Below are 16,638 nucleotides of genomic sequence, written 5' to 3'. Positions count from 1 at the left end.
AGGCATATTGGTACACGCTTATAATCCCAGCATTTGGGAAACTGAGCCACATGGGTTACATAGGAAGACAAGTGACTCAAAAAGTAGGTCTTCCAATAATAGCAAACACCTCTTCTTACCTGCTCTATTTTATGAGATAAAATCACCATATATTTGATTTTTATTATATATCTACCTGTTCTCTGTGTAGTTTTACGAGCATGAGAACGCCTCAATACCCACTCTATTGGGTTTGTCTGATTACCCTCTCTTTTTTGATTATTATCTTTACAAAGGAGTTGTCATTTAACAAAGCAGTTGATTAATAATATATCATAATCAATCTCACCCTTTTCAACATTCTCACCTATCCCTCCCTCTCCACCCTTTTCCTCACTCTTCTTAATTTTGTAGGATATACATTGGATTCCTAACTGCATTCTCCCCTTCTCTTTATCCATCCACCCCTTACCCCTTGACTCTACCCCACCCCTTCTGATTACCTACTTCCTGGTGTTTTATTTAGCTGAACTTGGACTTTTGCCTTTCTAAGGATTTACACTATTTGAGTTCTGTATCCCCAGTTCCTAGAGAAATACTTGTCATAAAATAACTGCTCAGTAAGTATTTGTTGAATTCAATGGCTAAACCAAACAACTATATCCAGAACCAGAGTAATTTTGTCTTACTGCAAACACCACCCTTGGTGATATATATATATATATATATATATATATATATATATATATATATATATATCCATCTATATAATATACATACACATATAGGTTTATGCTTATACGGTTTTCCCTATTATTGTATTTATATATTTAGCCCCCAATAAAACACATACAGATCTGAGTGTCTGTGCCTTGGATTTTTGAGGTGATGTAACGATTTTAACAATTCTATACATGTTTTAATTAAACATACTCTATCTCCTGCCGGACAGTGATGGAGTAGTTTCTACTGTCACTACCAGGTCTCAGGATCATATTGCCCAAAGAAGGATTCTTCTCCAGCATCTCAGTTGCCTCTTTCCGGGAAACTTCATAAAAACATCTACAGAGGTAAGATTAAAAAATATTTTTAACTAATAAAGATCATTTCTTGAAAATACTGCAAAGAAAATACCATTAACAAGCCAGGTGTGTAAGAGAGGGCCAAGGTAAGAGAGTTGTGATTTTGGTGCCAGCTTCAGCTATATAGTGAAATCTTGTCTCAAAAAGCAAAACACCTTTGAGAGGTATAATTGTTTTGTTAACACTTCAAGCTTTATGGTAACCATTATATAATTGTTAATATCTGTTATTAAGAGCTTGTGACATTGTAACTATGCTAATGTCAAGGAAATCCTCCCCATCTTCATTCTTCCAAAGACCCTATTCTGTTTTTTACTTGTTTGTTTGTTTTGAGACTAGGTTTCCCTTTGTAGCCCAGGCTATGAAGCCTCATGTCTCGTCTCAGCCTCGCTCCCAAGTCCTAAGATTTCAGCAGCAATCTGGTAAGTTTTGTTCCATTGATTCATCAGTTGTGTTTGTTTAACTAAATCAATGACTGTCAGGTTTCTGGGATTGTACCACAGAGACTGTGAATCAGAAGCTAATGTCAAAGATGGCACCAGAGTAAATTTCATGGATAAGAACACAAGATTCTAGGAGGAAAGGACCCATAATCTTTTCAACAACATAGCCGTTAGTGTACAATGTTGCTGAATTCAGCATGTTCTCTCTTATATGCTTTATGCCACATATTTTTAAAGAATAACTTCAATGACTGCCCACTGATTGACCAAATGAATAGAACATTCTAAGTGTTTAAAATTCTTTGGTAAAAAGTATAAAAGGAAAATCAGTCAAATATATAGCTTTATTTAAAAAAAAATCTTTTCCTTCCTTCTTCATACAAACGTATTTAGGTCTAAGCCCCAGAAAAAATACATATTTGGTCTAAAGCAGTGGGTAGAAGAGGATTTCCTGTGTGGTAAGAGAGTTGGTTCTAATGTGCATTATGTTAATCATGACAGAAGAGGAAATGTGGCAGCTACTCAGAGATAAAATGTTTCTCCTAAGACTGTTTAGTGTCCTTGATTTAATAAGGTCAAGTGCTAGTGCTACTATGATACTCAACTCCAAATTAAATCTTCACAATTGAATGAGGATCCTGGCATTCATTGCACACTTACGCTGGCCTAGGGTTCAGGACATCCACATAGTCTTCAATTAGTTCCTTCTCTTTTTCCACAGACGTGATCGGCACTTGTTCTGTCCCAATTCTCCTTTTCTTTTCTTTCTCTAGGACTTCATGCAGTCTAATTACTTGCCCAGGCAGAAGTGATACATGTTGGGGAACTGATAGCTGAAACCAGGTAAGATAGTAGGCAGACAAAAAAGATAACTAAACAATGTACTGATTTAGTTGCCCTATCGAGCTTTAGTTACCCAACACGGATGGGTAGAGTCATCAAGAGATGATCTCTGTCTATAGTAGATGTCTTAGAACCACCTCTGAACCAACCAGTCTGTAAAGGTTGCCTACCTTTCTTCCAACATTTCCCTTTTGATATGTTCCCAAAGCAAAGTACACCTACCTTCTGTCTCCAGGTAACTAGAAGAATGGCAAACCTCTCACGTTTTATCCTGAGCTCAATTGTTCATCAATCCCGGTGAGGTGTCTCATTCACAAGGAAACTGGGAATATTTTCCACTTTATTATAGCAAAATGAGCTATTAACATGGATTTTCAGTGGCAGAGGTTAGTAATTAGAGGTTTATATTTTGGTATGTTTGTAACTTTCATTTACATGTTACAATCATGATACTTCCCTACATATTAGTCATATTTATTGTTACTGTTATTAGTTCTCTAGAAACATATTTTGGATTGAATTGCCTGCCTGTGCCCTCTTGAATATTCCCAACTTTGTCCCTCAGTTTGACTAGCTATGTTCTCTTGGCAGGTGTAGTCTGAATGCTAGAATATTTTTCTAGACATGACACTAGCTAGTCTATATTCAGAGGGAGCCATATCTGTTGATAGTCTTTATCACTAAGGGTAAATGCAAGAAGTGTGAGAAGAAAACAATAGAATTTTGCTGTTTAGTTACTATTTCATTATTCCTAATAGTGTTTGCTTTATGTATATCTTATTTATGTATATTTTTTGTTTTATATATGTTTTATTTTATATGTATATATTTCATATATTTTATATACATTTGAAAAAAATTACTAATATGAGTATATCAATATACACTAAACAAGAAGAAATAAAATGATGGTGGAAAAACTAGTAAGACAGTTAATCTTTTATTTATTGTACTTTGTTCTTTCAACAACTTCTCATTAATTGCCTATTATTATTTTTAGCATTTATATGTGTTATTGAAAATAGGTATAGCAATGGTCTAAAAGAGGTATTTTGTCTTCATTTTGCAAATAAAAACAATCTAAATAACCAGATAATATACTCAAAAAGGCAAAGAAGTTGTGCATAGTTGCATAGGTAGTTGAGAAAACAACTCAGATTATTTGATTTGTAAACAAAGAGTCAGCTCTTTAAACAGTAGTCTGTGCTTTTTACACTCAACTAAAGTTACAGCAACACTATAAGGTGATTTGGAAACATAGCACAACACACTTGTACTGCTCAAAATTTGAGATGACTTGTCCTATCTGGAAAATTCACATGAATTTATTTAATTTCATATTCAGTATAAATCTGTGGGGGGGGGTTGTTTTTTTCTTTTCTTTTTTTCTTTTGGAAGCAGTCCTGCCCTGGGCATTGTACTTGAGCTTTTTTCCCCCTCCCGAAAGGCTAGTGCTATACCACTTGAGCTACACGTCCACTTCTGGCTTTTTGCTGGTTAATTGGAGATAAAAGTCTCACAGACGTCCCTGTCTGAACTGGCTTCAAAACAGGATCCTCAGATCCCAGCCTCCGGAGTAACTAGGATTATAGGGATAAGCCACCAGTGCCTTGTAAATCTGTATGTTTTAAGAACAACAACAACAACAAAAGAAGTCTTATTTTCCTTAACCTCAAGGAAAAGACTAAAAACAAAATGTTTGGGCAAAACTTCATGTACACTTAGCATATTAGGAAGAGGCATCATGTTTTCTTCCAGTGGATTTAATGTTCTTGAAGTTTAGTGTCATAACATTGTTATACTTGGACCCAGTAGAGAAACAAAGTAGCACATAGGATATTTTTGCACAAAAAAGAGAAAGTACAATTTCTCTAACAGAAAGATTCTTCCCCTGTCCCTCACCACTCAACATGTCCTCCATACTTTCAAGAGGGCTGTTTCTAAACCTCCTACAACTTCCCTACATGGATGTTGAACTGGTAATCTTTACCTGTTATTGGTTGACATAAAGAACCAACATCCAATAACTTGGTTAAAGTCTGGGGTGTATTTCATGTAACTGTGAAGGGTTTATTTAGGAGTTAGCTTTGGATAGAGTCTGTTTGACCATAGCAAAACTGGAAAAGTTTTACATCCTTTAAAAATATGAGAGAACACGATGCTTTGGGGGGGGTGTTGGTTGTCAACATAGCTCATGTTTTCAAGTTGCTCCACTAGCTTTGTTCTAATTAATTAATGGCAGTTATCTGCTGCAGCAATTAACTCATAAGTAATAGATCTTGCTATTTTCCTCTGGTAAGATGCCACTAGTCAAAGAGATAAATATCTTCTTTCTTTCTTTTTTTTTTTGTCAGTCATGGGGCCTGAACTTGGCCTGGGCACTGTCCTCAGCTCTTCAGCTCAATGCTAGTGCTCTACCAGTTGAGCCACAGTGCCACTTCCAGCTTTTCTGTTTATGTGGTGCTGAGGAATCGAACCCAGGGCCTCATGCATGCAAGGCAAGCACTCTACCACTGAGCTATCTTCCCAGCCCACATATCTCTTTTTTAAATCTCACTATACAAATGTTGAAAGGTGAGTTTTCATTTTGATAGTCTCTCCCTTAGATAGTCTGTGTTCTTCATAAAACCCATCTTAAGTTCATTTTGTGAGTATAAATGAATTAAAAAGGATTGGATATTATTTTTTAAGATGGCTTATAAGTTGCAGATACCAGAATATACAAAGAGAGCTAGGTCAAAAAGACATGATGGTAAAAATCAATATTCCTGACCACCTGTTTTTGTTTTTGTTTTAATATTGTATATCACTAGTTTATTTTCTGTATCACTATTTGAAATAACCTTGTTCATTTACTTGTTTACTTTTTCCCTTTCCACTCACATGATTAAAATGCAAGGGTTTAAGGTGTCTTTTCTCAATGGCTGTATCTTCAGCCAATTTGAGCAAATGTTTGTTGAATGAATCAATAAATCAAATATAATGATCTGGTGGTACACACTTCAAATTGCAACTCTCAGAAGGAATCTCAAGTTCAAGGCAAGGTCAGATACCTACTAAGACTCTGTCTTCAAGTTTCTTTTGATATAATCAGAAAAAAATTAAACTGTAATTACCCTCCTACCTCTGTTACTGTAAGAATGAAGCCTCTCCATTCTTCTCCACTTTCTGTGTTCTCTGTCTAAAGAGGAAACAAAACCAGATAAAGACAAAGAAAAAAACACATAAGACTATTATTTTTATTAACTCCAAATTACTTTAGAATTTCATATGGTATTTTATACCAAGACATAAGAAGTATCTAAACGTAGCAAGACTGACAAAATATTCTTTTGTTGAAGCATCTTGCATTTAGAAAAAGTCATATGTAACTTTTCAACTACTTAAAATTATCTGTGATTGATTTTCCTTTTTGCCTAGGACTGTTAACATGCATTTGCTATGAAACAATTTAATAATTTTTTCTTTTATGGAATTTTTTCTTTTATGTATCCTCAGATCTCAGCCTTCTGAGTAGCTAGGATTAAAGTCATGAGCCACCAGCAGCCAGCTTAACTTCCAAATCTTTTCTCAAATACTATTAGTAATCCTATTACTCCTACTACTCCTAATAATTATGTCAGCCAACCTCTTTTGAGAGTTTATAATAACAGCTACTATACAAAGAACTCCAAGGGAGATATTCATGCTAAAATTCCATATCAACAAACAAAAATTATCAGTCCTTCCTGAGACCTCCAGAGACAACAGCCAAATTTCTCATATAGGCCAATTTCAGTTGGTATAACCTATCTTTACACACAAAAAAGAGCCTGATATAATCTGATGTTATTTTTCTATTGTCTTACTATCCTTTCATTACTAGGAGAAAAAGAAAGTGACCCATTCAGTTTTTATTATTTGTATTTTATTTTTAGCATTTCTCTCTGCGAAACTGACCAGAATTTTCTGTTTAGCCCATTGAAACAATTACTATTTTTTCTAAAATAGAAAATGAAGCCAATTAAGATTTTTAAATGAACTTGTTATAATTTTGTCCTTAAAACTACTTTTTATTATTATAGAGTTGTTCATTTAAAATGATCATACTAAGTATGTTTCTAGTTGTTGACAAGACAAAAATTCATGCTGTCATGGTTTTTAGCATCTAGCAAGTAAGAATGAGTACAAAACTTAATAGTGAATGCACCTGATAATGCCAAAAGGAAATAAATTGGAAAATAAAACACAGAGCAGGGCAAGCCCGATTGGTAGTATGATAGAGGGCAGAAAAGAGGAATAAGTTTGCAATTCTAATAAGGTGGTCTAGGTAGGCCCCAGTGAAGGGATTAAAACTATTCAAAAACATTTTTTTTCCTGAGTGAAAAAACAAAGGCACACAGGTTAAGTAACTTGCCTACAATCCCACAGCATTAGCTACATTTAAACCTGTGTTCTTCACCAGTGTACCTAGTAATCAACTGAGGAACTTGCTTAAAATTTAGAATCTGAACCTGGTGCCAGTGGCTCACGCCTGTAATACTAGCTACTCAAGAGGCTGAGAGCTGAGGATCATGGTTCAAAGCCAGCCCTGGCAGGAAAGCTTGTGAGACTCTTATCTCCAATTAACCACCAGAAAACTGGAAGTGGCTCTGTGGCTCAAGTGGTAGAGTGCTTGCCTTAAGCTGAAAAGCTCAGGGAGAGTACCCAGGCCCAGAGTTCAAGCCCCCTGACTAACCCTACCTTCCCCCCCACCTGAAAAAATATGTTCTGAGCCTGGCACTGGTGGCTCATGCCTGTAATCCTAGCTACTCAGGTGGCTGAAATCCAGCACATGGAGGTTTGAAGTCAGGCAGGGCAGAAATGTCCTTCAGATAGATCCTAGCTTCAAGATAGCCAGCAAAAATCAGGGCTGTATGCAGGGTTCAAATGGTAGAATGCCAGCCAAGTAAACAAGCTGAACAAGCACAAAGACCTGAATTGAACACTAAGAAAAAAAAGTAGAGTAATCTTCTGGTAATGTTTCCAATATCATCTTTATCAATTCCACATTGTTCTCTTTTTGTTATTGCTGCAGTTTCTGGGTTGAATTTAACTAAGTCACTTTGTGTACTAATTAAGGAACAACTTTTCAAAAACACCAGGTGGGATCCCTGCTTTTGTCAGACAATGGAAATATAAGGTTTCATGGTGCTTGTATACTAAATAAATGAGCATTTAAAATCCAAATCCAAAAATGAAGTCTTGGCAAGAAACAATAAATATTAACAAAATACAAGACTTTGACCTTCCTGTAATTCATCTTTATTTCAACTACAGAGTTTTAAGAGGTGCATGCCAATTACAACCACAACTGCCCTCAGAACATTATTGTCTTCACTCACCTTCAATTGAACTTCCTCTTTTGGCAAAACAAGGGTGAATTTTGCACAATTCTTTTCAGTTGAAATCTGATCAGTAAGGCATACGAGGTCTATTATGTCTAATTTGTCGACGTACTGCAAAGGTAAAGGAAAATCTCATTGAGTTATTTCATGGTTAATATACCTTTGTTCTAGCAGGATGGAAAAGAATATTTTCAACGAATTTTTACTTTGCATGACATCCCGCTTCCCGACTCATACAGACTTGTTAAGTTTCCATGAATTCTGCAAGTTAATTGTTGCAAAGAATCATTATTAAAAATTAAATCATGGAGGTGGAAGTGAGAGCTGAGGGACAGCACCCAGGCTGTTCAGGCCCCACAACAGACAAAAAAAAAAAAAAAAAAATTCTATTTTAAAGCAGGAGGTGTGGGAGCACTGGCCTAGCAAGCATGAAGCTGCAAATCCAAACTTCAATACTGACAAATACAAGACAAAATGCATCTCATGCAAGTTTCGTATGTGTGTGTATCTATGTACATGAATATATATATAGCACTCTATCACCTACCCCCCAATCCGTATTGCTTCTGTTCTTTGTCTAAGGTCTCCCATTTATGCCCTGCCTGCCTGGACCATGATTCTCCTACTTATTCTTCCCTTGTAGTAGGATGACAAGCATTCAGCACTACTGCTAGCTTTATGAGTTCAGGCAGAATCTCACTGACTTTTTCCCCTGGGCTGACCTCAAACCAGAATTCTTCCTATCTCTAACTCTACAGTGGCTGGGAATACCAGGCATGAGTCACCTCACCCTTCCTGAATAAAAATATTGGTTTGTAACAACTGATCTGTATACAACAGAGCAGACTTGCTCAGTAGTACTAGAAGGAACCACCTCTACTTACTGTTTTACAGTTTGTTTACTTCTTGTTGTTGTTGTTTTTCTGCTAAATTAGCAAAGGACTGCAGTCCTTTTGTCTTCTCCTGATTATGCCTAATATAATTCATTTATTATATTTTTTCTGTTCTGGTCTGAGACCAGGACTCGAACTCTGTAGTTGACACTTTCGTTCACTGGCTAGTGCTTTACCAACTGAGCCATGCCTCCAATTCCCATTTATTGTACTCTTGTAAATTCTCCCAATTTTTTCTTTTTTTTTTTCTGAAGAAGGTACAGGGCATAAAAATGGGCAAATAAAAAATTCTTTTTTTAGGACTAGGAAGGTAGCTCAGTGGTAAAGTGCTTGCCTTGCATGCATGAGGCCCTGGGTTTGATTCCTCAGCACCACATAAGCAGAAAAAGCTGGAAGTGGTGTTGTGGCTCAAGTGGTAGAGCACTAGCCTTGAGCTGAATTGCTGAAGGACAGCACCCAGGCCCAGAGTTCAGGCCCCACGACCAAAAAAAAAAAATTTTTTTTTCTGAAGTCATTTCTACATTGATGTTTAATGTTTAACTTGCCTGTTTGTTTTCCATGAACTATCTATTATTTAAAACTGGAAGGAGAGGTACAAGAGAATGAAGAGAGAATTCAAAATTAAATACATATCTTTTTCTGATAGACTGCCTAGATCAGGCTGGGTGAGTTTTGCTACAACAAAGAGGAAGCAGAAGAGGAAGAGGTGGCTAAATTAGATAGAGGACTGTGGGTGATCCATAGATTAGAGGAAAAGGAAGCTACATCTTTGTTTCTAATTGCAAGGTTGTAAAGAACCCTAAAGGTTATCGGTCTTCTCTGGGCATCCTCGGTGTAGACTTCAGCTTATGCTTGCATATCTCTAAAAAGGTGGAATGCAGGCCTGCTCCTAAACAGCTGTGACGTGTGTGTGTGTGTGTGTGTGTGTGTTAGTTTATTTTCTTAAATTGAGCCACTGCTTTAAACAGCTGTGACGTGTGTGTGTGTGTGTGTGTGTGTGTGTGTGTGTGTGTGTGTGTGTGTGTGTGTGTGTGTGTGTGTGTGTGTGTGTGTGTGTGTGTGTGTGTGTGTGTGTGTGTGTGTGTGTGTGTGTGTGTGTGTGTGTGTGTGTGTGTGTGTGTGTGTGTGTGTGTGTGTGTGTGTGTGTGTGTGTGTGTGTTTATTTTCTTAAATTGAGCCACTGCTTTTTTTCCCCAGGTTAATATCCATCCACTAGTCCTAGTTCCTGTTCTCTGGAAAAACACTAAACAAATTCAATTATTCTTTCATATGATTTCCTTCCTTCTAGTCTTTCAAATATATAAAGATAGCTTTAAATTCCTCCTTGCTATAGACTAAATATCTCAGTTTTTACCTGTTCTGGTCCAGTGCTTTCCCTAAACTTTACTCCCCAAACTGCTTTAATTCCCTCTCCCCCCAAACTTCCCAATGATCTCTATCCTCTTTTATCAAAATTAGTAGATGAGCAATTCTGCAGTATTTCTTTGTAACAACCTCTTTATGGCATAGTGGCTAAGAAGGCTGGCCCATCAAGAGGACCTGGATTAGACCCGTTTTATTTGCTATTTGTGATCTACATAATTTCTTAGTCCTTAACCTTCACAATTTATCTCTGTATAGTTAGAGATTAGAACAGTACCCATTCTGTAGCATTAGTGTGAATATGAGGGCTTACTCTATACAGTCTACTCTCTTGAGAACTTACAGACCCTACAGGAAATGAGCTATGAATTTCATTCTAAATTTTGAAATTTGGAGATTTCTTCAACATCTGTTTGTGTTGGCTACTCCTCTAGATTCACTTTTTATCCTTTTATCACTCAACACTGTACACCAAGAGAGGGACTACTCTGGACAACATCAAAGCCTCCTGATACCTTTTGTTTTCCTATTGGGTTGGACCACTGTAGAACTCTGGCAGGAGAACGGAGGAGTGAAGAAAGTGAAATTGGATATAGTTGAACTCTTAATCAAAGATCACATTTCCCTTCTATATCATTTCTCCCACTATTTCCTCTCACTCCTACATCTGGCAAAAGGTCACTCTTAGTAACATTATTATACACTAGCCTTGTGATCGAATGCTATCCTTTCATTCTTCCCACTGTTCATTGAACTTTATTAGACTTTCTTCAAATTTCTCAATTTAAGACATTTTATGGTTTTGACTATCCCATTCTTTGATAACTGAGACACAGACAGATGATATAATTAACTCAAAACACCAGTTATAATGGCAGCACCTGCATAAAAAAATACCAAGCAATCAGTCTGAACACACTAGGCTTTCACTCACTGAGTGCTTTCCATGTAGTGAGTGGCGATTCTTAATCTTTCTCATTTACTATACAGTATGTAGAATCGATTCTGATTTACTGGTATCAGTGGGAAGCTGGAATGCACAACAAATAATTTGGTTTTTTAAAAAATGTATTGTGATATTTGAAAAAAAATCCTTGTCTTCTCAGAACTCTGGTGAAAGATGACAATTGATAATTTGCTTTTTTTCTAATGGCTTCTCAATAACTCACCATGAATGCTGCTTGATCCCACTCTGTACAATATGGTACAAGGCTCTTTCTCTATTTTGTTCATTAGAGCTGAGTATGGTTGTTCTAATAATGATGCTCAAAATAGGTTAATGTTTTCATGATCTAGAATGTTTCTATATAAACAGACTACTGACTCATAAATTCACTGGTAAGTATTCCAAGGGACATAAATATTTATACTAAAATGTTATCTCTTAGTCATGAAAAAAAGAAACACAATCAAATTAAATTAAAGCAAATAAGTCTCAGAATCACCTTGCTGTTATTCATGTTTATGCTCTTAAGAGAACCGCTTTGTGGGGTGTGTTTTGACTTTTCTAGGAAAATTAAATTGTTACATTATATATGTTATGATGCTCTGAGAATCATCTTGTTCCCGTACATATTACAAATGTAGGCCAGGCCGGAGATACAGCTCAATAGTAGAAGATATACCTAGCAAGCTAAGGCTCTGCATCTGATTCCCAGAAACACAAGGAAATAATCAAAAAGCTTCTTTTCTGTTACTTAGCTGATTCTTGGTCAGGAGTGAGGGCACACGCCTATAATCCCATCACCGAGAAGGCTGAGGCAGGTATAACACAAATTGACGGTTAGCCTACTATATAATGAGTTTTAAGTTATCTTGGGCTACATAGTAAAACCAACTCAAGTCATTGTTGTCATTGTCAGCATCATCATCATCATCAATACTACAAGCTGAGGCATGATAACAAGTAGAGAAAATTGAAGTTATTACTTAGAATTAAATAGTGTAAGCTGGGCACAGGTGGCTACTCAGGAGGTTGAGATTCCAGGATCCTGTTTGAAGCCAGTCTATATAGGAAACACTGTGAAACTCTTATCTCTAACTAATTACTCAAAGAAGCCAGAAGTGCGCTGTGGCTCAGTGGTAATCACTTGCCTTGAGCAAAAGAAGCTCTGGGATAGCCCCTAGGCCCAAGTTCAAGCTAATAAATAAATAAATAATATCCAGATATCTAAGACTTCTACTTTTAAACTAAGTTTAATTCTCAAGATCAGAAAGAAAAGAATGCAAAGTAAGAAAGCTGAGTTAATATTTTCTTCTGAACTGTCCAATTAATTTTACCATTGATCCTGTCATAAATAATGGCCTTCACTGATTTAAATTTTCTCAGTTGAATTGGTTTTATCTTTATTCTAGGATGTCAGAAAATAGATGATGTGACAAAATCATATTGGAAAAAATGGAATTAGCTGCTTACTTATTTAACTACTTTTTAGATTATTTAAGGTCTTCTTACTTATCTACTTACTATTGTACTTTTTTTGTCGGTATAAAAGAAAAGTGTAGTTCCTCTCAACTCTGTCCAATAATGTTTATACTCCTGTTGGAAAGAAATCATAAGCATTGTTAGTTTACATTCAACTATTTTTCTTTTCATTTTCTTTTTGAACTTTCCTAATAGTTTGTATGTTTCTTCTTTATCATGAACAATTTATATAAGTCTTATAGCTTCCCTTTGTAGTTAATCCTTGATTAAATGCTGTCTGATTTTATCTTTAGCATGTCTGATTTGTTCATAAGTAGATCATTTTCCAAACTTTCGTGATTGATTTAAGACTTCTTACACAACTTCAATGGAAGTTTACACATGTAAGGAGGCCAAATAAAGGCCTAAGTCAGGAAAAGTTATGATAGCTACTGTCTAAAACAGATCCAGATTGAATCACTTAGCTGAGTATAATGGCTCATAGTTCAGATTCAGTAAATAGTATAGAGTAGTGATATTGATTAAAGAAAGTGACAAATTGATACTGAGAAAAATTATACCATCAAAGCTAACTTGAAGATTAGATTTCATTTGTGTGGTAAATATTTATTTATATTTACATTACTGTGGATTCTCTAGAAATATGTTTTAAGTTTAAAATTAAAAAAACTTAATCACATTTTACCCAAATAAGTCTATTTAAATAAATTGGAACATAGCCTACATTACAGAAGAATAGCAAATGAGTTTACAGAATAAAATCTGTTTTGCATTCTAAAGACTTACCTTCATACTAGCTTTTCCAAAGGGATATAACTGGGATTTTAAATCCCAGTCAGTTTAACAGACATGTTGATTGATCGATCCTTCCTTTAGTGCTTAACAAGCTGGATGTTTACAATTCATTCAAACATTATGGCTCAGATATTGAAGATTAATGAAAGAACTTCGCAAAATAAATTTTCTCCCTTTTGTGAATATAAATAAACATTCTATTGTGATATTTTTATTCTTTCAGTTTCAATATTGATAGCATTACCACAGTAATCCATCTCAGGGACAGAATTGAAATTTCAAGGTATCTTTGTCCAACTTTGTAGATTCTCCATTCCATTCTAATTGAGAGGTGACTATAACATTGACAATAGAGTTGCCAATACCTTGTGAACCAAGAACAAAATACCATAGAAAAGAATCATTCAAAAGAGCACATGAGTGGGGAGCAGCCAATAGACAGTCTCCAATACAGCATGTGAAACTGGACAAAGAGATTCATTTAGTCCAATAAAGCAGAAAACTGGAAGTGGTGCTGTAGCTCAAGCAGTAGAGTGCTCGCCTTGAGCTGAAGAGCTCCAGGACAGCGCCCAAGTCCAGAGTTCAAGCCCAGGACTTACTCCCTACCCCCCAAAAAAATATAATGCTGAGGGGAGAAATAGGGCTGACTGTTCATGGAGATTTTTTTTCTGAATGTTTAAAACGTTCTGCTAATCATGGTGGTGATGGTTTTACAGATTTGTGGATATGTTCAAAACCAGTAATAGCTGTAATAACAATTTTTACTATTGTGTCTCCTGTCTGAGAGTTCAGTATTGAGGATCAAGAAAAGAAGAAATTTAGCCTACTACTATTGCCTTTTAGACTTGTCAAAGACTGATTATTTGAGAAAAGGTAAAGCAAGAGATAAAACCAAGAAGGTAAAGTTTATTCATTTGCTTACCTAATCTCTTAAGTTTAGTTAAACCTAGTATCAGTAATAGTATTTATTGAGTCCCCCTCCCTACCCCCGCCTCCACATAAATACATGCAGACATTCATTTGTGCTCCTAAAAATTTAAGAGTTATTCATTCACAAAAAGAATCATATGAATTGGATAGAGTTAATCAGGGACAAATAGGAGCTTGGGAGATAAGCAAATCTATAAATTCATGGAACAAATTATGAGAAATTTATGAGATGAGGGTAGGAGCAAGTGTAGAAGCCCTGAGTAGAGGGCAAAGCACAAAAAGAGGAAAACCAAGTTTACAAAGAGCAGAAAGCTCTGTGAACTGCAACCATAGACACAGCCTAAAGACAGAACAAACTCGTAGTTGGTGTGAAGAGAGCTTTACATCATAGATTTCATCTAGTTACTGATATGACCATAGGAATATCAGCATAACCTGAGTTATCTGTATTATTTTAAATAAGTAGTATCTAGGCATACAATTTTCAACTATAGAGATATTTAAACATATCAAAAAGAATTTTGAACCACCACACATCTTTAGATGACATACATTTAGTACTTATTTTTTAAAACAATTATTTTTGTTAAATCACTGAAATAAAAAAATTCAGTGAGGTAAGTCTTCTGAATTTAATACTAGCTTATAACCACTAGATAACCTTGTATTTATAATTTAAGGTCACTGTCTCATTTTTGTTCTAATGACATTGAAAGTCTAAGTTTACTGTTGAGTTCAATATGATAAAATATCCAGCAAGTGAGTATCTCTAACCTGTAAAAGCCTACAATCAAATGGATTAGAAATTGAATTGGAGAAGCATAATCACAATGAAATTCAAGCCAGACTCCCTAATGTTTGAACAACTTTAAACATTAGCTGCATCTTTGTCAGTGAACTAGACAAAATGATTTCTAAACAGAAAAGTTATTGTGAGGAACAGAAGTATTAATAGCCTTAGCATGATGTTTATATGCGTCACACCTTAAGAAAATCCACCGATTATATGCCCAGTTCAATCATCACACAAATCCATTCAATATATACAAGAGAAACTATCCTTCTTACAGAGGAAGAAACAAATTTGAGTGTTTAAAGGAATTGCATACATGCCAGACTGATACTTTCATTTGTTGACTCCCCAATATTTTTTAAAAATTAATTAGTATAACCTAGAAATAGATTGCCATGCAAACCATTGTAACTAGGAAGATTGGGCTTTCCAGTTAAATGCCTTTATATAACCCTGGAGGGGCAAGGAAAGTGTACATGCCCATGAAAAGATGTTACATAGTAGTTCTCAATTATATAAAACCCCAAGATGTACAAGCTGATCCATCAGGAAACTTGCAGAATGTCTACTTATGTTTCATTATTTCATCTCAATGGCTCTGTACACATATTAAATAACTTAGAGTATTAGTACCAGATGAGTACACATAATTTCTAACTAAATTAAATGTCTTATATAAGTAATCTGTGTTCAAATAATTTCCTCAAAAAGGGGTGTTATTTGGGGCTGGGAAGGTGGCTCAGTGGTAGAGTGCTTGCCTTGCATGTATGAGGCCCTGGGTTCGATTCCTCAGCACCACATAAGCAGAAAAAGCTGGAAGTGGTGCTTTGGCTCAAGTGGTAGAGCACTAGCCTTGAGCTGAAGAGCTGAGGGACAGCGCCCAGGCCCAGAGTTCAGGCACCATGACTGGCAAAAAAAAAAAGGGAAGGTGTTATTTTAAACTTTTGGAGCTTTCTAGTGTAGAGGATTGTGTTTGAGAACACAACTGAGATGACTTTAAAATTTTGCTACACTAGATAGAAGTGGATAAAAGACCAGTCAAAGAAATAGTACATTGATGCATTTATGATGACATGCTTATGTTTGGGTTAATAAGGTGTAACCCGCATTTTTTAATGTTAGCACATCACAGATTGAAGTATGTTGAGTTGTTGCCCAAACTTTTATTTTCACAGTTCTAGTAAAGTTAGACTTCTTTGTCCACTTGTAAGAAGAGCTACATTGATTTTGGTATTCAATATAGCATTTAATACCTTTTTTTTTTTAATCAAGTACATCTTCCTGGTCAATCAAGAATTCTAGTGATGTTACTTAAGCAAATTTTCCCACACTATCTTTTCCAAGGAGACTTTGTTCTATTTATGAATTCTTGATATGAAATTCAGAGCCCTTCTTGAATTTCATAGAAAATGTTATATGTTGACATATTTTCCTGGGGCAAACATCTTTAAATTCCTTAAAATGCCCAATGTAGAACTTAAAAAAAGAGCCTCTCAATATGTAATCCTTTTCTTGACCATGTTACCCTTTAGTTGTATTCTTTGTAATTTAAATATCCTCAACTTCTGCATAGCCCCTCAATTCTGTTAGCCCATTAGCTGAAAAGATGACTTAGCTGTAGTACCTTTGGCTCTCCTGTTTTCCAAAAATTCCCTGGCACTTTGTTGCTAGTTTCATAGAAATGCCACTTTTCTCTCCTGTCCCTTCCTCCCTCTTTCTTCCTTCTT

At 35.7% G+C, this 16,638-nt stretch overlaps 1 protein-coding gene across 2 annotated transcripts in view; it reads right to left on the bottom strand.

Moving 5' to 3' along the window:
- The window catches only part of Stap1 (signal transducing adaptor family member 1), a 32,659-nt gene that overhangs the window by 13,092 nt on the left and 2,929 nt on the right, over positions 1 to 16,638 (bottom strand). For both annotated transcript variants that reach the window (XM_042678292.1, XM_042678291.1), the window contains exons 2-6: positions 12,436 to 12,507; positions 7,711 to 7,824; positions 5,472 to 5,528; positions 2,165 to 2,337; positions 913 to 1,041 (exon numbers count right to left, since the gene is read on the bottom strand). In XM_042678292.1, the coding sequence (XP_042534226.1) occupies positions 913 to 1,041; positions 2,165 to 2,337; positions 5,472 to 5,528; positions 7,711 to 7,824; positions 12,436 to 12,507 (545 nt within the window). The remainder of the gene's footprint in view (positions 1 to 912; positions 1,042 to 2,164; positions 2,338 to 5,471; positions 5,529 to 7,710; positions 7,825 to 12,435; positions 12,508 to 16,638) is intronic.

The sequence above is a fragment of the Dipodomys spectabilis genome, unplaced genomic scaffold (genome assembly GCF_019054845.1).
Source record: "Dipodomys spectabilis isolate Male_0828 unplaced genomic scaffold, ASM1905484v1 ptg000043l, whole genome shotgun sequence".
Lineage (NCBI taxonomy): Eukaryota > Metazoa > Chordata > Mammalia > Rodentia > Heteromyidae > Dipodomys > Dipodomys spectabilis.
The sequence above is the reverse complement of the archived record's forward strand: the minus strand, read 5'-3'. Positions and strand labels throughout refer to the sequence as shown.